The sequence below is a fragment of the Caretta caretta genome, chromosome 20 (assembly GCF_965140235.1).
Source record: "Caretta caretta isolate rCarCar2 chromosome 20, rCarCar1.hap1, whole genome shotgun sequence".
Taxonomy (NCBI): Eukaryota; Metazoa; Chordata; order Testudines; family Cheloniidae; genus Caretta; species Caretta caretta.
Window position 1 is genome coordinate 15,375,028 of NC_134225.1, and position 23,574 is coordinate 15,398,601.

Here is a 23,574-nt window from a genome sequence, read left to right on the forward strand (position 1 = left end):
GTTACATGGTGGCCGTCAGTCCAAACCATTGTGGGGATGGAGAAGCCCCTGTATGCACTGCTTGCACTATAGAGATCCCGCAGTCTTCCAAGCTGATGTGCTGTCTCCTCTCGCCCCTGGGCTGGGCTGGGTGCTCCACGGCGAGTTTGGGGAGGGGGTATTGTTCCATGTTAGTTATCCCAGTTACGGTACCATGCAGAGAGCTGGAACTGGTTCACCCGCTGCAGCAGCTATGTGGACATCTGAAACACAATGCACCCACACTACATAATGCACCCCCACCACACCACACTCACAACACACCCACACAACACCACACAACACCCACCCTCCCCTACAATACACATGCGTGACACCTCCACACGACACACACACCTCATACCCACACCGCACAAACATCACACCATACAATGTGGGCAAACAACACACTTATTGTACAACACCGCACCACAGAATGCACCCCCCTGCACAATGTACACAGAATGTACATACCATACAACATGCAACATACACAACGCACTATATGTAACCACAGAATGCAGACAACACCCACCCATTCCACACAGTGGACACTACACAATGTGCACACACAATGTGTATGCCACACAATGCGCACACACCACACACCCATTCTGGGGCCATCAATAATTGTGATCTTCATTAATTATACACCCAGAACCAAAGCCCAACAGCCAGGGCTGGGCAGCAAAGTGTCTGAGAGCCCCATGGATCAGGGACAGGTGGATGGACAGGGGGCTCTGCAGTGTCTTATGGGGAGGCCCAAGCAGGGCACAGTCAGATCATTCCTCCCCCCACACACACACACACTTTGCTTTATGAGCTCAACACATCTTGGAGATTTATATTTGCAAAAAGCAGAGCCCAGGAATGGACCGCAAATGCCCCCGGTGGGAATGGGATCAGCCAGAAATGGTGCAAGGACAAGTGACGTAGAAGGGGGGGAGCAGAGATCCTGATCCTGAAAGTTGCCCCACCCCACAGCCTGTTCATACTGCCCCACATGCTCTCCCCACACCCTGCCCCACTCCCTGTCCACACCACATGACCTGCCTAGGAGCACTGCCTCAAGTCCCACTTTTTCCCAGCTCCGATCCAGTTTCCATGTGTGTGGGTAGCGCAGGGCAGCTCCGCTTGGCACTGGCCTGTGCTGCCGGCCCACTGAGGCCAGGCGTGCTGCGGGGAGGCTGTGCGGGCTTCTGTGCAGAGCCATGACCCAGGGCGAGCCAGGAGGAGCAACCTGCGCCCATGGAATTACAGCGCTGGGAAGTGGGTCAGCGTCCCTCGCCCAAGCCCCGGACTGTATACAGACTCCCCACCAATGCAGGTGCTGGCTGTGTTACACAGCCAGAGACTCCCACCACGTACACACACACATACAACCCCTTCACTGCCCGCACACACAAACCCCCCACGTCCCCCTGCACTGTTCACACACACGCATGCCCTCCCATATCACACAGGCTGCAGCCTATTCCCACCGTCCGCCTCCCCCTCCCACCCCGTGCATCGGTGAGTGACCCCCAGTGACGGGCACGGAGACACGGGCTCCCAGCAGGTCCCTCCGGGCGCTGTTTATTGCGGGACAGTTGGCAGCTGCGGGCCAGGTCTCTATTTACAACAGTCCAAATGGGGAAAATGCTGCCGGGGGCACCTTGCACCAGGGCAGTTGGGGCCATGGCTCCCCACATTTAACCCTCTGAGCTCTGGGGTCCTCCAACTGGCCTCCGGGCCACAGGATCTCAGCTGCTGTGCTCAGCTCCTGCTCATACGGCCCACCATGATGGTGGATTGGCTCCGTTCCCAGCCACATGGGCTCAGTGCCACGAGCCAGAGGCCCCAAGGCCGGCCTCTCCCTGCCCAGCATCACCCGGAAGAAAGGCTCTTCTGCTCCCCCTCAGGGACCCCCTCCTATCTCCTCCTTCATGGGCCTGCACAGCCCCCTGCCCTTCACGCCCTGCACTCAGGGACCCCCTCCTGTCCCTGTCCCTCTTGACCCTGCACAGCCCTGCCCTCAGGGACCCCCTCCTGTCCCCGGCTGCCCCCTCCCCAGCCCCTCTAGCCCTTCCCTCAGGGACCTTGGGCTCCTGTTGCTCTCAGTGACTTTTCAAAGGGGCATCTGACAAACAAGCTTATGGATGCACAGGAAGGAAGACTCTGGTTCTGTCAGCTCTGTGGGGCTCGCGCCACCCCGCCCATCCCACGGCTGGGCCAGCTCCTTGGGGCTCATGGGGCAGCATCCTTCTCCCTCTCTCCAGGCTGGGTCATTTCCATGGGGTGAGTGGGCATGAGAAGTGCTGTTCTTCCCTGCAGTCACCAGTGTTGCCCCAAACACCCCCTAGGACAGAGATCAGGGAGTAGGGGGCAAGGGACTCAGCGGGCCTGGTCTCTGCAGGGGAGTGAAGGGGGCTGGGGCAATCATCACAGAAACTAACAGTGTCACATCTGGGACGTGGGCGCATAACGCACTACAGGGTCCCCCCATCCCCATATGACACCTCTAGGGTTCACTTGGGTGTGTAATGCTCTGGCAGGCCCCTCTGTTCCCATATGACACCTCCAGGGTTCGGTGTGTAAGGCAGTGACAGGCCCCCCCATGCCCTTATGATGCCTCCAGGTGTGTAATGCACTAAAGGGCCCCCCCACAAGCAGGTTTGGTTGCTGGGAAAGAACACAGACCCCACCCCACGCACAGGCAGGGCCTAGCTGTGGGGCCCCAGGCCCGCCCCGCTCAGTCCCCGCTGTCCAGCTTCTTGCTGCGCGGCACCAGAAAGATGCCACCGTCAGCGGTGAGCTGCAGGGAGAACTCGTCAGGCGAGTAGGGGTTCCCCGCATCGTCCCGCAGCATGAGGAAGACCTCGCGGTACAGCTGGCCCAGCTTCTGCTTCATGAGGCCCAGGGTCTTGTCCACCTCGCAGCGGTCCCGCAGCAGCTGCTGCCGCTCCCGCCCCAGCTGCTCCAGCTCTTGCTCCAGCTGCACGATGTTCTCCAGCTTGCGCTTGCGGCAGTTCTGGGCCGCCACCTTGTTCTTGCCGCGGCGCCGGATGTCGCGGATCAGCACCAGCTGCGGCTCCGTCAGCTGGTACTTGGACACCAGCTCGTTGAAGTCGTCCACCGGCAGGTTGACGATCTTCTCGGTGGGGAAGGGGATCTTCATGGCCAAGGCCCGGCGCTCGTCCCGGCTGCAGGCCAGCTCGGCCCGCGGGGGCGCCCGGCCCTTCTCCAGCTGGGGCTTGAACGGCTCCGGGGGCTGCATGGCGAAGGGGGACGCTTCCTGCAAGGTGGGCAGCAAGGGGTAGTGCGGGCCATAGTCCACAGGGTACATCTCCGCGTAGTCGGGCCGCAGCCTGCTGGACTCCAGCCCCTCGGTCTCCATGGAGTCGGCGTCACTGTAGTTGAGCGACAGGCCCGAATCTGATTCCAAGTCCTCCTGGGCATTGCAGGGTGGCGGGGGTCCGTAGCCCTCAGCCCGGCCCCCCTCAGCCCGCCCGCTGGCCTCCCCCTGGGACTCGCTTAGCAGCCCGGACAGGGACGGAGTCTTGTTGGTGCCCATCTGGCCCAGGGCGGTGGTTCCCGGCCCCGAGTCAAGGCTGGAGGAGATCAGCATCCCAGTGTAGCCATAAGGGGGGTCCATAGGGGGCACGGGGCCCATCCCTAGCCGGGGGCATGGGGCTGCCATGACATCCAGATAGTGGCGGTCATAGACTGGGGCAGGCTGGCTGCAGCTGGGCACCAGGCCATCCCCCAGCACTGGACAGTGCCCGTAGTTGGCAGCGGGCGCCATTTGGTGCATGAGGGTGTAGACTGCAGGGTCGTAGGGGGTCTCATTCGGCACATCCAGGCCCTGTGGGGTTGAGAGACACAGGCTGGTTAGTGGCTGCTAGGAGCTTCCCCCGAGGCATCGCTGGGCCAGGCCTTCCATGCCTGAGGGATCTGGGGTGTTGTCCCCATAGTACAGGGTAGGGAAACTGAGGCACAGGGAGGGTAAGCGGCTTGCTCATGTTCAGAGCCAGGGTCAGTGGCAGACTGAGGAATAGAATCCAGGAGTCCTTACTCCCAATTCCCTCCTATAGCCCCACAGTCACGCTCCCCACCACCCATTAGGCCCAAAATACTGGTGCAAAAGCAACACAGGGATCCAGACTGGACCAGTGTCCCCTTCCCTCCCTCAACACATGTTCCCCAAACCTCCTTCTGCAAACTCCTGTCCCGTCTCCCACCTCATGCTCCCCAACACCCTCCCCTCCCGCAACTCACTCTCCACCAACCACCTCCCCTCCCCTCCCCCAACCCACTCTCCCCTCCCCCAACCCACACTCCTCCAACCACCTCCCCTCCCCCAACCCACTCTCCCTTCCCCCAACCCACACTCCTCCAACCACCTCCCCTCCCGTCCCCCAACTCAAGCTCCCCTCCCCCAACCCACACTCCTCCAACCACCTCCCCCCCTCAACTCATGTTCCCACAACCGCCTTCTGCAAACTCCTGTCCCCTCTCCCCCCTCTCCCCTCTCATGCTCCCCAACCCACTCTCCCCTCCCCAACTCACTCACCACCAACCCCTCCCCCAACTCACACTGCTCCAACCACCCCCTCACTCATCTTTGTTGCCCTTCTCTGAACCTTTTCCAGTTCCGCTGTATCCTTTTTGCGACAGGGCGACCAGAACTGCCCCCATTATTCAAAGCGTGGGCGTACCAGGGATTTATATTGTGGCATTATGATGTTTTCTGTCTCATTATCAATGGATCCTTACATCCTCTTCGCTTTTTTGACTGCTGCTGCCCACTGAGCTGACATTTTCCATTGTGATGCCAAGCTCACTGTCTTGAGTGGTAACAGCTAATTTAGACCCATCATTATATATGTGTAGTTGGGATTATGTTTTCCAGTGTGCATTACATATATCTACAACATTGGATTTCATCTGCCATTTTGTTGCCCAGCCACCGAGTTCTGAGATCCCTTTGTAGCTCTTCACAATCAGCTTTGGACTTAACTAGGGGTGATTGTGTATCCTCTGCAAACTTTGCCACTTCACTGTTTACCCCCTTTTCCAGATCATTTATGAATATGTTGAACAGCAGAGGTCCCAGTACAGATCCCTGGGGGACCCTGCTATTTACCTCTCCCCACTGTGAAAATTGACCATTTATTCCTACCCTTTGTTTCCTGTCTTTTAAGCATTTACTGACCCATCAGAGCACCTTCCCTCTTATCCCATGACTGCTTACTTGGCTTAAGAGCCTTCTGTGTGGGCCCTTTTCAAAGGCTTTCTGAAGCTCCAAGTTCACTATGTCCCTGGATCACTCTTGTCCACGTATTTAGTTGCGTCCACGTTGCATCTGAAGAAGTAGTTTTTTACCCACGAAAGCTTATGCCCAAATAAATCTGTTAGTCTTTAAGGTGCCATTGGACTCCTTGTTGTTTTCACGTATTTATTGACTCCCTCAAGGAATTCTAATAGATTGGTGAGGCATGATTTCCCTTTACAAAAGCCATGTTGATTCTTCCCCAACAAATCGTGTTTATGTGTGTCTGATAAATCTGTTCTTCACTTAGTTTCTACCAATTTGCCCAGCACTGAAGTTAGGCTCACCGGCCTGTAATTGCCAGGATCACCACTGGAGCCCTTTTTAAAAATTAGTGTTACATTAGCTACCCTCCAGTCAGCTGGGTCAAAGGCTTATCTCAGTGGTAGGTTACATACCACAGTTAGTAGTTCTGCAATGTCATATCTGAGTTCCTTCAGAACTCTTGGGTGAATCCCATCTGGTCCTGGTGACTAATTACCAGGGTTGAAAGTAGGCCGGTACGGGGTCAGTACCTGCCCTTACGCAGCCGAAGTTAAACACTGCGGCAGAGCCACCGACAAGGTGGGCAAAAGAGGCAGCTGCCCCGGGGCTGGCAATTTAAAAGGGCCCAGGGCTCCCAGCCGGTGCAAGCTGGGCGGCGTAAGCCAGGCAGCATGGATGGGCTGGCTGGGGGAAACTGACCCCCCCAGCCCCGCCCTTTCCGCCCAAGGCTCTGCACCTTCCAGGGGCCAGGAGCTGGGCCCCCATACCGGTAAGAGTTTAATATTACTTTCACCCCTGCTTATTACTGCTTAATTTACCAATTTGTTCCAAAAACCTCTCTACTGACACCTCAGTCTGGGACAGCTCCTCAGATCGGTCACTAAAAAAGAATGGCTCAGGTGTGGGAATCTCCCTCACATCCTCTGCAGCAAAGACCAATGCAAAGGATTCATTTAGCTTCTCCTCAACGGCCTTGTCTTCCTTGAGTGCTCCTTTAGCACCTTGATCGCCCACTGGCTGGCTGGCAGGCTTCCTGCTTCTGATGTATTTAAAAACAGTCTTACTGTTAGTTTTTGCGTCCTTAGCAAGCAGCTTCTCAAATTCTTTCTTGACCAGCCTTATTTTAGTTTTATGCTTAATCTGCCAGAGTTTGGGCGGCTTCTTATTACCCTCACTGGGACCTGATTTCCAGGTTTTAAAGGATGCCTTTTTGCCTCGTACTGTACTGCTTAGCCCTGGTGGCATTCTTTTGGTCCTCTGATTGTCTCTCCTGGCTTGGGGTATCTGTTTAGTTGGAGGCTTTACTATGGTGGTTTTGAACCGTCCCCATGCTGCTTGCAGGCATTTCACCTGTGTGACAGCTCCTTTTAATGTCCAGCAAATGGCATCCTCCTTGGTGTGTTGTTCACCTTTTTAAAGTTAAATGTCACTGTGGTGGGCTTTCTTGTGTTATCCCCCTACAAGGATTACACAGTGGTTGCTATTCCCAAGCAGGTCAGCTGTATTCACCTCTTGGACCAGATCCTCTGTACCACTTAGGACTAATCAAGAACTGCCTCTCCCCTCATGACTAGCTCCCAGGACTAGCTGCTCCAAGAAGCAGTGGTGGAAGTTAGTGGTGTCGAGGAATTTTATCTCTGCATCTTGCCCTGGGGGGACATTCATAGATACTAAGGTCAGAAGGGACCATTATAATCATCTAGTCTGACGTCCTGCACAACGCAGGCCATAGACTTTCACCCACCCACTCCTGCAAAAAACCTCTCACCTGCGTCTGAGCTATTGAAGTCCTCAAATTGTAGTTTAAAGACCTCAAGGAGCAGAGAATCCTCCAGCAAGTGACCTGTGCCCCATGCTACAGAGGAAGGCGAAAAACCTCCAGGGCCTCTTCCAATCTGCCCTGGAGGAAAATTCCTTCCCGACCCCAAATATGGCGATCAGCTGAACCCTGAGCGTATGGGCAAGATTCACCAGCCAGATACTACAGAAAATTCTTTCGGCTTTTGTAGCCTCTTTAATTTTCCTGAGCATTTACAGGCACCCTTGCCAGGCTGGTCAGGGCGCCAGCATTGTCTGCCCCTCTACCCACACTCTGCAGCACTGCCAGCCCTAGAAAGGGGTCAGGAACGCCTAAGGCTGTGGGGATGGGGAATGCAGCATGCTGGGAACTCACCACCCCGTGGAGGTAGAATGGGAGGCCCAGAGCATGCTGGGAACATGCCACTTCTTGGGTTGGAGGAATGGAGCATGCTGGGAATACCTTGCCCCTTGGGGTGGGATGAGAGGCCCCAGAGCATGCTGGGAACATCCTGCCCCTTGGGGTGGGATAGGAGGGCCCAGAGCATGCTGGGAATGTGCCAGTCCTTGGTCTGGGATGGGAAGGCCCAGAGCCCCCCCCTTGGGGTAGGATGGGGGGGCCCAGAGCATGCTGGGAACACCCTGTCCTTGTGGTGGGATAGGGGACCCAGAAATGCTGGGATTGCCCCACTACTTGGGGTGGGATGGGGGACCCAGAACATGCTTGGAACATGTCATTCCTGCGGTTGGAGGGGGAATGGAGCATGCTGGGATCACGCTGCCCCTCGGGGAGGGGGTTGCAGGCCCAAAGCATGATGGGAAGACGCCCAGCCCTGCAGCAGGTGCCAGCCCTACAGAGATGGACAGCGCGATATCGTCCCTACCAGAACAATGGAGCCAATTCATCTCATCAGACAGACGCCCCATTGTGCGGCCGGCCCTCCCGCCCTACCCCCACCAGCTGAACACCACAGCAAGGGCCCTGCAGTGAATGGGGCAGTGTTGGCGCAGGGGCAGGTGAGCGGCTCCATCCCACTGGGAAGATTAAAGAGGCGGTTGCATGTAATTAATACCTGCAGCTCTGCCGGGGCCTTGGGAGGACAGGGTGCTGGGCTGGGGGCTGTGAGTCCCCAGAGCCCAGGCTGCCTCCCCACACTGAGCAGGTCACCGGTGCCTGGGGGAATGGACCCCGGGGGCTGCAAAGAGTCTCAGGGAGGTGGGACTAGAACTCACCAGCAGGAGGCACGCTCCCGTGGCCCGCACATCTAGCAGCTCCCTTATCCTCTTGGTGGGCCCAGCCACTAAGGGGCAGCATTTCTCCCTCGCTCAGGGATCCCCACTATGGGGACGGGGATTCGGTCAGCGCTGGGGGCCGGTTAGCGCCACTGGGAACTGGGCTGAGGCCAAAGGAGGGGGGAGCAGTTGGGAGAAATTAGACCCAAACATCAGGTCTGGGGTGAGCTCTGTGTTTCCAGCCAGGGCCAGATTGGCTGGGGCAGCTGGTCCATCGCAGGGGCGCCCCACTAGTCCAGCCTTGACTTATCAAGGCCAGGCCAAGAGCCAGCCAGTGCCCTCCCCTCCTTGAGCTGGCAGTGTCCGTGCCAAGGTGGGGTGGGGGCTGAGCCGTGAGTCCCCTCCCTGTGCCAGGCTCAAGGGAACCCGCGTGACTTTCGACCCAGATCAGAATTTCCCCTCTCTAGGTGCTGGGAGCAAGTCGCCCGCTAGGATCTGGGCTCTGAACCTGCCCAACCTCGTGTCACTTGTGTGAGCCTAGAGCAGGCAGCCGCCCAGGAACAAGGCCCCGTTGCAAGGGGAGATGCCAAGCAAACTCCCTGGGAGACAGGCACCCAGGTTGGTGGCAGTAGCCCAGTGGGGACAGGGACCTGGCAACACAGCGCCTTGGGACCCCAGCATAGCTTCTACAATAACTGCCCCTCCAGCTTGTCTAGCTCCCAGGAGATCGCAGGGCTCCGCGCTGGATGCAGCGACCAGCTCGACCAGCAGGACGGAGAAGGGGGCTAACAGCACCAGGCACTGCCACTGCCGCAAGCAAGGAGGCTGGGATCCAAAGCCGGCCTGGCTGGGGGAGGGAAGCAGAGGCTCTGTTTGGGGCTCACCTGCAGCTCCGCGATGGACATGATCTCCTGCCAGGTCAGCTCCATCTCCCCCTGCTGGCCAGGCTCACTCACCGGTGGCGCAGGCAGGAGCGTTGTCCGGGCCCGGCCCTGCTGGGGAGGGCAAGGGGGCATCTTGCCGGCCCAGGCCCTGCCCAGCGTCTGCTCCAGAAGGGCCACCCCAAAACCGGCCGTGGCAGCGAAATTCTGTGGCACAAGGAAAGAAAGAATTTGATTGGATAAAGGCCCAGCCTTCTCATTTGCTGACTGGTAGAGACAGGATCCACCCTAGCCTTCCCGGCTGCTGATTGGCAGAGAGGATCCATCCCAACCTTCCTGCCTTCTGATTGGTTGGGACTGGATCCATCCCAGCCTTCCCGCCTACCAATTGGTAGAGACAGAATCCACCCCAAACTTCCTCCCTGCTGATTGGTACAGATAGGATCCATCCCACCCTTCCTGCCTTCTGATTGATAGGGACTGGATCCACCCCAAACTTCCCCACCTGCTGATTGGTAGAGAAAGGATCCACCCCATCCTTCCTGCCTGCTGATTGGTACAGACAGGATCCGTTCCAGCCTTCCTGCCTGGGGATTGGTGGAGACAGGATTCACCCCAGCCTTTCTGCCTGCTGATTGGTAGAGATAGGATTCCGCCCCCACCCTCCCCCAGCCTTCCCATCTGCTGATTGGTGATCTGAGCTATTTCTCTCTCTTGGGAGCTGGAGAGCTCTCTCTGACATAAAGCACCCTAAGGAGGCACCCTAAGGCTCTTTGCAGCTCCCAGTTTCCCTAGAGGCCTGAGGCTTGTTCTGTCCAGCATGGCCGGGGAAGTGGGGATGTCCAGGATCACCCTGCTCTGTGCATCTCCCTCCGGCCTGCTGGACCAAGTGTATGGAGGGGCCAGGCTCCCCGTGGGCCCCGCTGTGGAGACCGGCTCCAGATCCCAACTCCCCCAAGTCTGAGGGGTTGGGTCAGGGGTCACAGTCTGGAGCTGGGTGGCCTGAGGGGTTCTGGCTCTAACTCCTTGCACAGAATTGGGCTGGGGGGCACCCCCTTCCTGAAGTTCAGTGGGGACTGGATCCAGGCCTGGCTATAGCACGGGAGGGGGCATTCATAGGAAAGACTCCAGTACCTGATTCCAACTGAGCTCTGGCAACTGAGCTCTTGGCAATCTCCCAACCCAGCCGGGGATGTGGGGTGAGCTCAGGACCATGCCCACCAGCCTCCACTCCCCACTCGCCCCGCTGCTACCCTGTTACCCTACCCCAGCCTCATGCCTCCTCATTTCTCTTCCCCCTCTGCCTGGGGCGATCTCTCCACCCCCTCCACCCCTTCCTGAGCTCCCTCCAGAGTCTCCCACCCTCCATGGTGTCCCACCGCATCTGGGGGGCTGGGGGGAGAGGCTGCAGTATGGGGCCCTTTCCAGAGCACCACGTTTCCTTCCTGCAGCCCGGTGGGATGTTTCCCACGGCGACCCCAGGCGTGGCCACTCCGTCTGGTGCCCCGATAAGCCTCCCCTCCCTGGTCGCTCCCCTCACCTCTGAGCCGGTTCTGTGAATTTGCAGCCCGCAGCTGGCAAAATCAGACATTCATGAAGCCGCGAGGAGGCCTGCTCTGCTCCTGCAACACACAGATAAGGGCCCTTATCACCCGCAGCTGCATGGCCCCGGCATGCACCCCGGCCAGCGGCTGTCAGGCTCATGCCCAGCCAGCTCCCTGAACCCCACTGTGCTCTACCTACCCCCTGCCAGCCCTGACCGTCCCCAGTCTCTCTCCAGGGCCAGACACACCCGTGAAACTGCCCAAAGCACAAAGGATGCAGTGTGATCTAGTAGGTAGTGTACTGCACTAGAACACAGGACGCCGGGGTTCTGTTCCTGACTCTGGCCTGCTGCGTGACCTCGGGCAAGCTGTTTCCCTGCTCAGTGCCTCAGTTTCCCCTCCTTGTCTCTGTTCAGCCTGGGAGCTCTTTGGGGCAGGGTCCATTTCTCACTCTGTGTCTGTGCAGCGCCTGGCGCTGCAGCGTCCTGATCTCTGTCCGGGTCTCTAGGTGCTGCTGATACGCACAGAATAATCCTGTTTTGCAGCAGGAGCTGATGGTGGGTCATGGAGGGGGACCCCTGTGAACCGACTTAGATTGGCCATGATGCTGGGACTCACGCTCCCGCCCTGAGAGACTGCGCCACGCTAATGGCCATGAACGGCCAGGTCTTGGATTTACATTGCACCCTCCTGGAGCACAGCGCCCCCTAGCGCGACCCTTGGGCAATGGGGCCGGCGCTGACTGCCAGGGGAGAGCGCCCCCTATTGAGCCCCTCACTTTGCTCCCTGCAGCACAGCGCCCCCTAGAGCCACAGTGAGGCAATAGGGCCAGTGCTGACTGCCAGGGGAGAGCGCCCCCCTGCTAAGCCCCCGCCCCGCTCCCTGGGTCCCCAGCCCTCCCTAATGCCAGCGCCTGAGCGTGCGGGCAGGGCTGCCTCCCTCCAGCGATTTCACAAGAGGCTCCTTGCGGCAGGGGAGGCCCTGGGCTGCCGGGAAGAAAAGCAGAAATGGCCCCGTCACTTGCCAGCCCCGCCCAGCGCCCATGTTACCCCCTCCCTGCTGGCAGTGCCCTCCCAGGGGAACTTCCCTGCCACTCCATTCAGCTCTGCCAAGCAATGACCCCTACAACTCCCCTCCCCCGATACTGAGGTTACCTGTACGGGCGCGTCGGTGTCTTTAACCCCCCAATGGAGCTGAGTCCCACTGGACTTGTACCACCCCAGGAATTAACAAATGACATGGCCAGGACGGCTCCATGGGGCACAAAGGCACAGATCTCGGCTCTTCCCCATAGCCAGACTAACTCTGTGGGCCCCAAAAGCAAAGATCTCGGCTCCCCCCATAGCTGGGCTGGTTTTCTGGGGCCCAAAAGGAGAGACCCCAGCTCCCCCACCCTCCATGGCCAGGCTGGCTCCATGGGGCCCAAATGGACAGATCCCAGGTCCTGCCCTTGACCCAACTGGTTCTGTGGGTCTTGCAGGGACAGACTGTGGCAGATTGACGCTCCCCTGCCCCACATCCCCTTCTCATTCCCCTCTAAGCCCACCCCAGCGCCAAGGCTAAGGCTTATGAGGAGAGGCTGAGGAAACTGGGATTGTTTAGTCTGCAGAAGAGAAGAATGAGGGGGGATTTGATAGCTGCTTTCAACTACCTGAAAGGGGGCTCCAAAGAGGATGGATTTAGACTGTTCTCAGTGGTAGCAAATGACGGAACGAGGAATAATGGTCTCAAGTTGCAGTGGGGGAGGTTTAGGTTGGATATTAGGAAAAACTTTTTCACTAAGAGAGTGGTGAAGCACTGGAATGGGTTACCTAGGGAGGTGGTGCAATCTGCATCCTTAGAGGTTTTTAAGGTCAGGCTTGACAAAGCCGTGGCTGGGATGATTTAGTTGGGGCTGGTCCTGCTTTGAGCAGGGGGTTGGACTAGATGACCTCCTGAGGTCCCTTCCTACCCTGATAGTCTATGATTCTATGATAAGGCCGGCCTTCACAGGGTGGGCACCCAGTCAGAGCCAGATTCTCAGTAGAGATGGTCCTGCCGGGGGCATGCTGGGCAGCAGCTCCTTGGAAAGTCCAGCCTGGCTCCCCACGTCCTGGGGGTTCAGCTGAGCCTGAAGCGGTAATTTGCATCCTGAGCGCAGAATGGCCGTGAAACCAGGTCCGAAAGCGCATGCCTCCCCCTCTGTGCACTGGGGAAGCCTGAGGGGCAATTCACAGGAAAGACGTGGGGGAAGGGGAATCAGCCCAGCCCCGAACCTACAGACACGATTGGGGCAAGAAACCAAGGAGATGACGCAAGGGTGAGAAACAAAGGCACACCCTGCTCAGGCCACCTGCTGTCCTTCCCTCCATCCACCCATCGCCAACCAGGGGAGTGTTTGAATACTTCATCTATGGGAATCTCACCAGAATCCAGGCACAAAGTCCCCCTCTACCAGTGCAGTCCCCTCTCACCCGCCCCCAGTTCCGCATGGCAGCATCACCCACATCGACAACCCAACTGGGATCATATGGACCCCCAGGCCCTATTTCTGGGATGCTGTTCTGCAGGGCCGGGCTCTGGGTATCCCCAGACAGCACCTGCCAGGTGCCACCCAGACGCGAGGGGTGGGTCTAACCAGTGACGAGCTCTGAGGCCAGGGGGATGCTGGGTATGGTCAGATCAGCATGGGGGGGCAGAGCATAGGCACAGGAAGTAGAGATGCGGGGAGGTGTGGCAGCACCCCGAGGTTTTGCACCCAGCATCCCGGCTGCCGGCCCTGCGCCCCTGTTGCCCGGGGTCCCAGCTGCTGGTCCCGCTGCTGTCCAGGGTCTTGGCCACTGGCCCCAGGTTCCGCTCAGCCTCTGGCCCCGGGGGCTCCACTGCTGGCTCCAGGGTCCCGGACACCGGCCCTGCATGTGAGGTCCTGGCTGCCAACCCCACTCCCGTGGCTCTACACTCACCCCTAGCTGTGTTTCCCCCACCTTACCCCTGTCCACGTCCCCCCCTCCCGGAGCCATAGCTCTGCTCCTGGCCCTAGCTCTAGGGGGCAGTGATAGACGCGGACAGGGATAAGAGGGGTACAGCTCAGCACCCCCACTCCAAAAACTTCCAGCGCCAGTGGCCCAGAGATGGGCACTGCCAAGGGCCATCCAGGCGGGTCCCATGTAACTGACCAGGCAGGTCAGAGACTGTTTTACAGCTGATTGGTACCAAGCGGGCCACACCCATTGCTGTACCAGAGAGGCAGCTGTTGGATAACGGGATACGGCGTCTTCCTCCATGACCACCCATCCAAACCCAGCAGACAGTGCCAGCAGCTACCACCTTGCGGCTGTTTCCACGTCTGCGAAACGAGTTTGCAGGGACTCAGGCCAGTCCCTGGATCACAGAGACACCTGCCCCCCAGCCATCCATAAAAGATCCCCTGGGCCAGTCTCAGCCGAGTTCCCCCAGGCTGACAGGCTCTGGCAACTGAGCTGCCATGGGGGCATGGTGGGGCTTGCGAGCCCCGCTGGGAAGCTAGTGAGGTGGTTCTGAGCATAAATAGATTTCTTGGCGATAAAAGCAGAAGGGCCCATTCAGATCCCTGCATCCAACCTGGTAACTGATGGGCACAGATCATTTAGACACATGTCCATCCTCAACCAAAAGCCTCCACATGATGGAGAATCCACCAGTCCCCTGGGAAGCTGCTCCCAGGACTAATTCCCCTACCGGTTACAGACTCATGTCTCAGCTCCTCTTTGAACTGGGAGGGATCCAGCATCCGGGGAAGGGCATTCCGGAGGCTCCTACTCTCTGTAGTTATTTGTTAGGTGTATTACGGTAGCATCTTGGAGCCTTACTCATGGACCAGGACGCCAGCGTGCCAGGCGCTGTATAAACACAACAGACAGATGGTCCCTGTGCCAGAGAGCTTACAGTCCAATGCAGCCACCTCTGGGGCTGGAGGCCTGGACAACACTTAAAACGTTGGTCGACAGCTATGGGACTCAGGGGTGTGAAAAATCCACCCCCAACACCCGGCCTCGGTTCTCAGTTCGGACCTTCACTGGATCTTCTCTGTCCTGCTGCATTTCCAAAGAGGCCAATTCAGCTCCAAAAAAATTCTCCAAATCTGCTAGGTTTCTTGGTTTGCTTTTCCCCCCTTCGCTTTTGTCTCCATCCCTGGCAACTTTGAAAGGCTGTTTTCCTCCAAGGCCTACTCTGGTTCAGGGAGGAATTGGTGGGGGAAGGTTTCTGGCTGGTGGAGACGCTCCCAACGGCCCCTTCAAAGCTATTACAAACATTTTGTAATTTTCCAAAAATATATATAATAAAAAAACAACGGAATGTGGAAAGAGGAAACAACCCCTTTGATCCCAGAAATATGGGGGTTGGTGGTTTTTCTCTGAAAATCCCTCCCCCACGCCCACCATACACACACATGTGACTTAAGTAACCAATCAGAACTGGCCATGGGGAGCCTGTCCCCACTCCCAAATCCTTGAGGTGGGCCCTGACCCTGGCGCTGCCCTTGTGTTCCCTGCTCTCAATCTGCTGCCTTTGGGCATTGCGGGTGCACTGGGCTGGGCCCTGGAGGGGCTGAGGAGCAAGAGGCAGCTCCCTGTGGGGGCAGGTTGGCAGAGTGCCCTGTGCTGTCTCCTGTGGATGCCCTGTGGATGCCCCCAGCTGTCTCATCCCTCTTGCCCTGGGACAATAAACACTCCCCGGCCGCAGGAACGCCCAGCCAGACCGCCCGCTGCGCTCACTTCTGCTTTCAGGTGCTTTCCAGCAAGCGGGAAGAGCAGCTGGCTGCAGCATCATCCCACCAGGACCAGCAGGCCAGGCTGGGGGGAGCAGAGGGGGCCTCAGCTCTGCCGCCTTCTGCCACCAGTGCTTGGTTTCCACCGAAGGCAGTGTGGACGGGGTTAATAGGCCTGTTCACCAGGGGGGTGAGCCAGTGGAGAAGCTGTGGGTGTGGGGTGGGGAGTGCTGTCCTGCGGGCATGCTGGGGACTTCCTGTTGAGCAGCCCAGGTGGTGCCTGGATGCAGGACTCTGTCCGTCTCTCGCATCCGTCCGTTTGTCTGGTTTTGACCCAGCTCCCCTCCATGTGGATCAGAGCCCCTGGGTCAGGGGCAGCTCCCCACAGGGCTGAGCCCGATGTCAGCTGGGGGCAGATTTGCACCGAAGCAACATGAGATTCACTCTCCCTCCACCGGCGTCAGATGCCAAACCCGAGTCCCCCTTCAGCGCCACCAGTGGGGGCATTTTGCCAGGCCTAAATGTCAAACCCCTCCCATTCCAAGCCACGTTCTGTGGGTTCATGTGGGTTAGAGCCCAAGGGAGTGGAAACCAGGACTCCTGGGTTCTCTCCTTTGGCTCTGGCAGGGGACTGGGGTCTGGGGGTTAGAGCCATCGGGCTGGGAGCCAGGACTCCTGGGTTCTCTCCTTTGACTCCGGCAGGGGAGTGGGGTCTGGGGGTTAGAGCCATGGGGCTGGGAGCCAGGACTCCTGGGTTCTCTCCTTTGACTCCGGCAGGGGAGTGGGGTCTGGGGGTTAGAGCCATGGGGCAGAGAGACAGGACTCCTGGGTTCTAGCCCCAGCTCTGCCCGTGAGCCCTTTGTTAGAGCAGTTTTGCCACCTGATGCTAGGGCCCTATAGGGAGCAGGGCGCTTTTATTGCAGGGAGATGCAGGGATCAGAGGGTTAAGGCACTGAGTGGCTCCCTCCCCACCGCAGCCTGTGGGCCGTTATCACCTTCTGGGGCCCCTGGTTTCCCGCCCGTGTTTCGACACAGGCCCCCTACGATTTCCCAAGGCCCTGGCGGGATGTTGCACAAGGCAAAACCCTCTCTTGGTTAACGCTGTGCCTGGCTCCCGCAGGGCATGTCCCCTGCCCCTGTTCCTGGGCCCAGGGTGTGGGACGGGGCGGGGGAGGGGGTTTTCCTTAGGAGGCGCCTCCCCACCAGCCCCGGCCACTGCCCAGCCCTCTCGGCTCATCAGGGTGGCCCTGCCCAGCACGCTTGGCCCAGGCCTCCCTGCCATGGGATCAGCACCATGCACTGTGCTGGGCTCACAGAGCAGGATCCTTGGTGCAGACCCTGCAGCACCCCCCAGCCATCCACCCAGCGCAGCCACTTGCAAACACTGGTCACTGCCCTTGTAGCATCAAAGGCAGCGTGGCCTCGCGGGTAGTGCACTGGACTGGGACTCAGGAGAGCTGGGGTCTGTCCCTGGCTCTGGCTTGCTGGGTGACCTTAGGCAAGCTGTGCCTCAGTTTACCCATCTGTACAATAGGGATCACAGCGCTGGCCTGCTCCGTGAAGCGCTTTGAGATTGATGGAGAAGAGCCTGGCAGGATTGTTACCATGGCAGTGAGAGCTGGCAGTTTGCTCCAGACCCTGCAACGGCTCTGACAGCTGAGATTCCACCCCCGCCCCCGCCAACAGTGCTGACCCCTGCCTGCTCCCTCGGTCAAGTGCCCCACCCTGTCCTGCCTTCCAGCTGCTGGGTCTCACATACTCCCCCACCAGGTGAGACCCACATCCCCTCCCCCTCCCATTCCAGATGTCACCCAGTGGAGCAGGATGGGGATACTTTCCCTCCGGACCCCTGCGCCTCCCAGCTGGCGTCCTGCAACCTTAGCATTAGCAGGAGCCAGTGAGCATGTGTGCACCACTGCCCTCTGCTAGGCAGGATAAGGACTGCTCAGCTGTCAGAGGCCCTGCACTGCTGACGGGGATTCTCCCTTAGTGCAGGTGGCTTTGACACCAGTAGGATCTGAGTTCTATGTCTCATGCAGCTACGACATGCAGCGTGGAGCTGGGCGTGGAGTTCCCAGTGCCCACGGCTTTGCTACAAGATTCTGCCCAGCTCCTGTACCTGTTGTGGGAAGACCCTACAATAACAAACCAGCCTATGTGGCACAGTGCTCAGGGAGATCCGCAGAATAACAAACCAGCATGTGCAGCCCAGTACTCAGGGAGACCCTACAATAACAAACCAGCATGCACAGCAGTGTGCTCGGTGGGCTTTTCAAGCTCCCAGTGACGTTCAGGTTCAGGCTGGAGTCAGTTCTGGGATGGGGCTGCCTGGGGCTTGAACCCAGAGCTGGGTAGGTGCGGCCTGGTCTGCTCAGGGCTGGGGCAGGCTAGACAGGCAAAGGGGAGAGACAGGCAGAGACTCTCAGTGGTCGGGGGCAGGGGGTTCCCCCAGGACCATTGCTTGTTCTGCCACTTAGCCTGAGACGTAGCTTGTACCAAGCATGTGAAATGCTGACGCCCTGTGTGGGTTATCAGCAGTGGGGATCAAACCTGCAACCGGATCTTCGTCCCTAAGCCTAAAACATCAGCTCTTAGGCAAGGCCGTACTAGGTCTATCAAGCCATACCTGGCCTAGGCACCACAAGAAGGGGACAGAGCGCCACACTGAGTGGGCATGGCTTATACACGGGCAGGTGGGTGTTGTGTGCACATGTGTCAGTGTGTGAGTTCCACTGTCCTCTACTGGATGGAATCCACACCGCTGCACTCTGTGTCATAGCCCCTGTACTGCTCCCAGGGAAGCTCTTTTCACATGGGTGTCCATCCGGGAGGGAGTGCCTCTGGAGGCATCTGTCCCATCCTGCTACCATGAGGTTCTGGGGGGTCTAGGATGTGACTCCTGTGATGCCCCGGGGGGCTTGTCTCAGGGCCCCTCTTTCAACCCAGGCAGGGCCGAGCCCTGCTCTGAGCCAATGTCCCCTGCCCAGGAGGATTGGCCTTCAGTCTCACTCCACTGGCTTGGAGCCTTGGGGCCAGCCCAGGGGCTCCAGAGGGAGGGACCTGATGGGGATTATGGTTAGTGTGTGTGGGGGGGTGGAGCCGGCCGCAGATTCCCACCCTGGTTTTGGCAGTGCAGCCCCAGGGGCGCATCCAGCCCCATCTCTGCTCCTAGCAAAGGGGTTCAATCCAGCCCCCCGGCTGGGTTGTTTCTCTGCAGTCACCAATGGAGATGATGCAGAAGTCTGGCTAGAATCTGGCTTGCTTGCCCCTGGCCGGAGCAGCTGGCTGGGGGTGGGAGCCTGTGTGGGTTTGGATTGGGAAGGAAGCTTTGGGACTTGCAGAGGCAGCTGCTCCTCGGTGACGCTGGGGTAAATCCAGAGTCACACCATGCACCTGAGTGGGGCGTGTCCAGCTTCACACCGGCCTAGCTAAGTGCCGAGTTTGGCTTAGAGGGGGCGGAAGCGGGCACGGTTCTTCCAACTCTGTGTGCCAAATCAGCACTCAAAGCCATGAGCCAGAGCTGGGGCAGGGAGAGGGCTTGGATCCCCCAGGAAGGCAGGCCTCTGCCCCAGTGCTGAAGGAGAATCCCCACTAGCTGTTAGCAATATAAGGTGTATGACACACAGCTCAGCCGTTATGTTGCACATGTTGCTCTGCTGAGGCTAAGAGAGAAGGGACGCCTGCTCCGGCGTGACACACCCTTGGAGACAGGAGTGAGCTGAGACTCTGCGGGGAGATATTTCCTTTGCTGTTTCTCTTTGTTACCAGTCTGAGGACAAAGCTGCCACAAGGCTCAGATCCTCAGAAAGAGAGAGAGCTTCAGGAACCCCCTTATCGCCCCTCAGCGCGCGGCCCAGGGCCCACCCCCTCAAAGGGCAGCCAGCAAAGCTGGGCTCGGCTGGCCCCTAGTCAGGTACATGGCTACCCAGCCAGGGCCTGGGCACATCCAGTAAGCCAGTGCCGCAGAGCTGCCGATGGCCTGTCTGGCGGGGGGCATCATCCCCACGGCTAGATTGTAACTTGGTACCTCCAACAGCCTCCTCACCCAGCTCTCAGGCATCCCCAGCACTGGCACATCCCCGGGCACCTCCACCAAGCCAGCCGCCCCTCTGCCTGGCAGTGTGGGGCTCTGGCAACACCTCCAATCTGAAAAGCAAACAGAGCCCAACCCCCCTGAGCTCTGCCTAGTTTCCAGTTCATGTTAAATGGCTGTGGGTGGCGCTGCACCCCAGAAGTGGCTGCTTTTGGGCAGTGGGGAAGAGGTTCCTGTGTCAGCAGGAAACCCTCTGGGACCCTTCAGGGATAGAATCCAGCCCCTGCTGCTCTAAGCGTGCAGCCCCAGCCACTTGAACTGAAGAGAAATCGCTGTTAGTGGTGAGGGGGTTATGACACTCAGTGAAGCAGACCTGCAGCCATCCAGGAGAGGGCAGTGGTGAGCGCTAACTGGCTGGTCACAGGTTTCCAGGAAAAGGCTGGGAAGAGACAGGCTTGGAGCAGGGTCCCTGGGGCAGCAGGAACAGCCCCAGGGAAGGGCAAGGCCAATGGGCTATTAAGTCCAGGACCTGGCTCCACTGTGAGACCCCTTCCCCGCAGTGTGTCCAGCTGACCACACTGTCCCTGGAGCCCAGGCCTGGTTCTGCTGCACAGCCCAGCAGCCCAAGGGGCTGGATCAACTCAGCCCTACAGCCCCAGCCTCTCTATTTATTACCAGTTATTGCAGCCGCAGGTGCCATGCCCATTTCCCTGTGTCTCTGTGATATCATGTGGCAGGGAGTTCTGCTGGTTCACACTCTCTCCCGCACACGGTCAAGCCCCGCCCTGCTGACTTCAATAGAAAACACTGTAATGAAGCCAGGGCCTCGTGAACTACACGGCAGCTGCAGGGAGCGAGTTTAGCACTCTGCCCCAAGAACCCAAACCCCGACACAAGCTAATGGAAAATCTCCTGCAATTCTTCACACTACAGGGTCTATGGGCCATGGGTAGCAGTGCTGGATGCACCCAGGAGAGGGCAGTGGTGCACGTGTGTGACACCCCCCCCCCCCCCCCCGCCCCAGCCTGGCCATTTAGATTGTCCTTTTCCACCAAGGTCCCACCCAAGCCACAGACCTGGGTTCAACCTTCAGAGCAAACGCTCGACTCTCAGCAACCTGCCAGTAGCAGAAACCTGCTGCATGCATCACAGAAACAAATGCTGGAGCCACAGGGCCACGAGCCCTGGGGGAAGAAGAGCTGACAGTGACCCCACCCCCATCCCACTCACCCCACACCAAGGGGAAAGTGCCAATGCCTGTGAGCTCCCCCTTGAGAGCTGCTTCTCACCTAGCTGGTGGGAGAATTTGCTGACCTCTGCACTGGCTGTGTGTGTGTGTGTGTGTGTGTGTGTGTGCATACAGTGTGTCCGTGTGCGTGTGCACTCTGTGTGTAGGGGTGGATGTGTGGAGTGTGTGTGTCTAGGATGTGTGTATATGTGTGTGCATACAGCGTGTCCATGTGCGTGTGTACTCTGTGTGTAGGGGTGGGTGTGTGCAGTGTGTGTGTCTGTGTCTAGGATGTGTGTATGTGTGTGTGCGTGTGCACTCTGTGTGTATGTGTGTGTGCATACAGTGTGTCCGTGTGCGTGTGCACTCTGTGTGTAGGGGTGGGTGTGTGCAGTGTGTGTATGTGTGTGTGTCTAGGATGTGTGTGTGTGTATGTGTGTGTGTCTAGGATGTGTGTGTGTGTGTGTGCACTCTGTGTGTAGGGGTGTGTGTGTGCAGTGTGTGTGTGTGTAAGATGTGTGGATGTGTGTTGTGCACCAGAAGGTGATGTGGGGGGAGGAGGGCTGTGTTTTCCACTCACCTCCAGCGAGTCACTAACTCACACCCAGAGACACAAGGGCACAGACGGGAGAAGGCTGCCCCCAGGCTGAGTCCCCCCCCAATCACCCTCCTGACCTGCCCTCTCAGACACAAACCCTACCCCCGCCGAAGCCCCAGGATGGGCAGTCGGGGCAAGTCTCCGCAGGACCCCCCAGCGCAACTACTGCCCCACAGGCCACTGAGCGCAGACCCCCAAACCCAGCAGGGTGGAGCCCGTCTGATCAGAACCCCCAGGGGCTGCAGCATCTCCACCCCACATGCCCAGGGCTTCATACCCCCAGCTTCTTTGTGGGCCCCACACCCTCCCCACGTCTGACCCCAGTCCCATGTGTCCTCAGCCAGCTCACAGAGACGGGCCCGAGCAGCAGGTTTCCGACCGGGATCTGGGTCGGACCCTCCCCACAGCTCGGGCGGGGATAGAGATGGGGATCTGGGGGAGGGGAGTGGGGGTGTTGGACAGGAACAGGGATCCTGGTCAGGGGGTTGGATGCAGGCCCCGATTGAGGGGCTGAACAGGGCTGGGGATTCGTGCCGTGGGGGGTGGAATTGGAATCCGGGGGTTGGTGTCGGGGTTGTACCCTGCCTTGTTCCAGAGCCTGGGGCCCCAATCCTGGTGCATTGGGGGTGGGGTGCTCCTGAACCACCCCAGCGAGCAGTTCCCTGAAGGCAGGACAGGGCTCATCTCCTCCACCACCACCCCCCCCACCCCCCGCCCAGTGGTGACCCATCTGCCTTGGGAAAATCTCCCACCCCCAGCTGCGATCTCGGGTTCCCAGCACCTGCCGGAGCTGCACAGCCGCGGGGACCTGAACAAAGTCTCCTTTGAGAGGCCGTGGCTGGGCCGGGCATCACTGCTGGCTCCTACCTGCCTGGGATCCCCAGCTGGGGGGCGCGCGGGGGTCTCACTCTTTTCCCTGTCTCCGTCACGGTGGCTCCTTCCCGCCAGACCCCAAGGTGCTGGGGAAGCCGAGCGTGGTCCCTGCTGCGAGCTGGGGGGCCTTCTCAAGGCACCTCCATCCTGGGCAGCCCTGGGGGGCCCTTGCTGGGCTGTGGGGCACACCGAGGGCAGGGCTCTCGTCCGTGTTCTCCTCTGTGAGGCTCTGCGCCTCTCCCTGGGGTTGCCTGTTATTACATAAGCGGGGCCAGCCCTGCCCCGCCGTCTAACGGCCTCCCGCCCCCCCTGCGAGGTGTGGAGGGGAAGCCACAGAGAGCAGTGTCCCTAGGGGACGCTCCCCCCCGGCCTCCGGGGGCTGCGCTGCAGGGAAACAGGAGCCCTCGCTCCATGGCACACGGTGATAACACAGACACGCACCACAAGACGACACAATCCCCAACAACACACAGACACGCAAAGACTCCTGCACGCAGTGCCACGCACACACACACACACACACACACACGCTTGTGCGTATGCACAAACACAGCCACACGAGCATGCACAGAGCCCCTTCCCCTGCACACAGTGTCTCACACGCACACCCAGCCGCACCTGCACTCACACACAGACACACATACAGCCACACGCCCAAAACGGAGCCCCACAAACACCCACCCAGCCACACACACACGCTTGTGCATACGCACAAACACAGCCACAAGCATGTGCACACAGAGCTTGCCTCCCCCACATAAAAAGCCACAGATACACACAGAGAGAGCCCCACAAACACACACACAGCCACACACGCACACACACAGAGCTCCATACACAAAGACAACTTTAAAAGGGATTGTTGAGCCCTGAGAAAGACAAAGACAAACCCACAGATGCAGCCCCCAACTCAGCTGAAATGTTACATGGGTTCATCCACAGGGGTGTATTCTTTCTTTCTTTCTTTCTTTCTTTCTTTCTTTCTTTTCCCCCCACTGGAGTCCAAGAATTTTTGTGACTTTTTGCCACATTTCGGTAAAGTCTCAAATATACCCAGGTGGGTGTTCAATGCAAATTCATTTTTAGTCAATAAAACAGCTTGAGTTTGTCTCACAGGAACCGGTGGCAGGGAGGGAGAGAGGTGTCTGTGGCCGGGGGTGCTGGGTGACCAAAGGGGGCACAGCAATCCTGGGGTTAGCTGGGGGGCAGCAGGGTGACCACGGGGTGCAGGAGGGCATGATGCGGGGGGCACCAGCATCATCCATTGTGTCTTTTTTGTGAGAATCTTGCACATTTGTTAACCCCCCTGCCAGCCATTACCCAATTGTACTGATGGGGAAACTGAGG

At 58.7% G+C, this 23,574-nt stretch overlaps 1 protein-coding gene across 2 annotated transcripts; it reads right to left on the reverse strand.

Moving 5' to 3' along the window:
- Positions 1 to 1,567: 1,567 nt before the first annotated feature.
- NFE2 (nuclear factor, erythroid 2) lies at positions 1,568 to 22,604 on the reverse strand. 2 transcript variants are annotated; one of them, XM_048832120.2, is made up of 4 exons: positions 22,222 to 22,604; positions 10,766 to 10,847; positions 9,229 to 9,432; positions 1,568 to 3,862 (listed from the first exon to the last, which is right to left on the reverse strand). In XM_048832120.2, the coding sequence occupies exons 2-4, from the start codon at positions 10,814 to 10,816 to the stop codon at positions 2,750 to 2,752; spliced, it is 1,368 nt and encodes a 455-aa protein (XP_048688077.2). In that variant the 5' UTR covers positions 10,817 to 10,847; positions 22,222 to 22,604; the 3' UTR covers positions 1,568 to 2,749. The 2 variants fall into 2 exon arrangements, with proteins under 2 accessions (XP_048688077.2, XP_048688079.2); XM_048832122.2 differs by lacking the exon at positions 10,766 to 10,847.
- Positions 22,605 to 23,574: the final 970 nt, after the last annotated feature.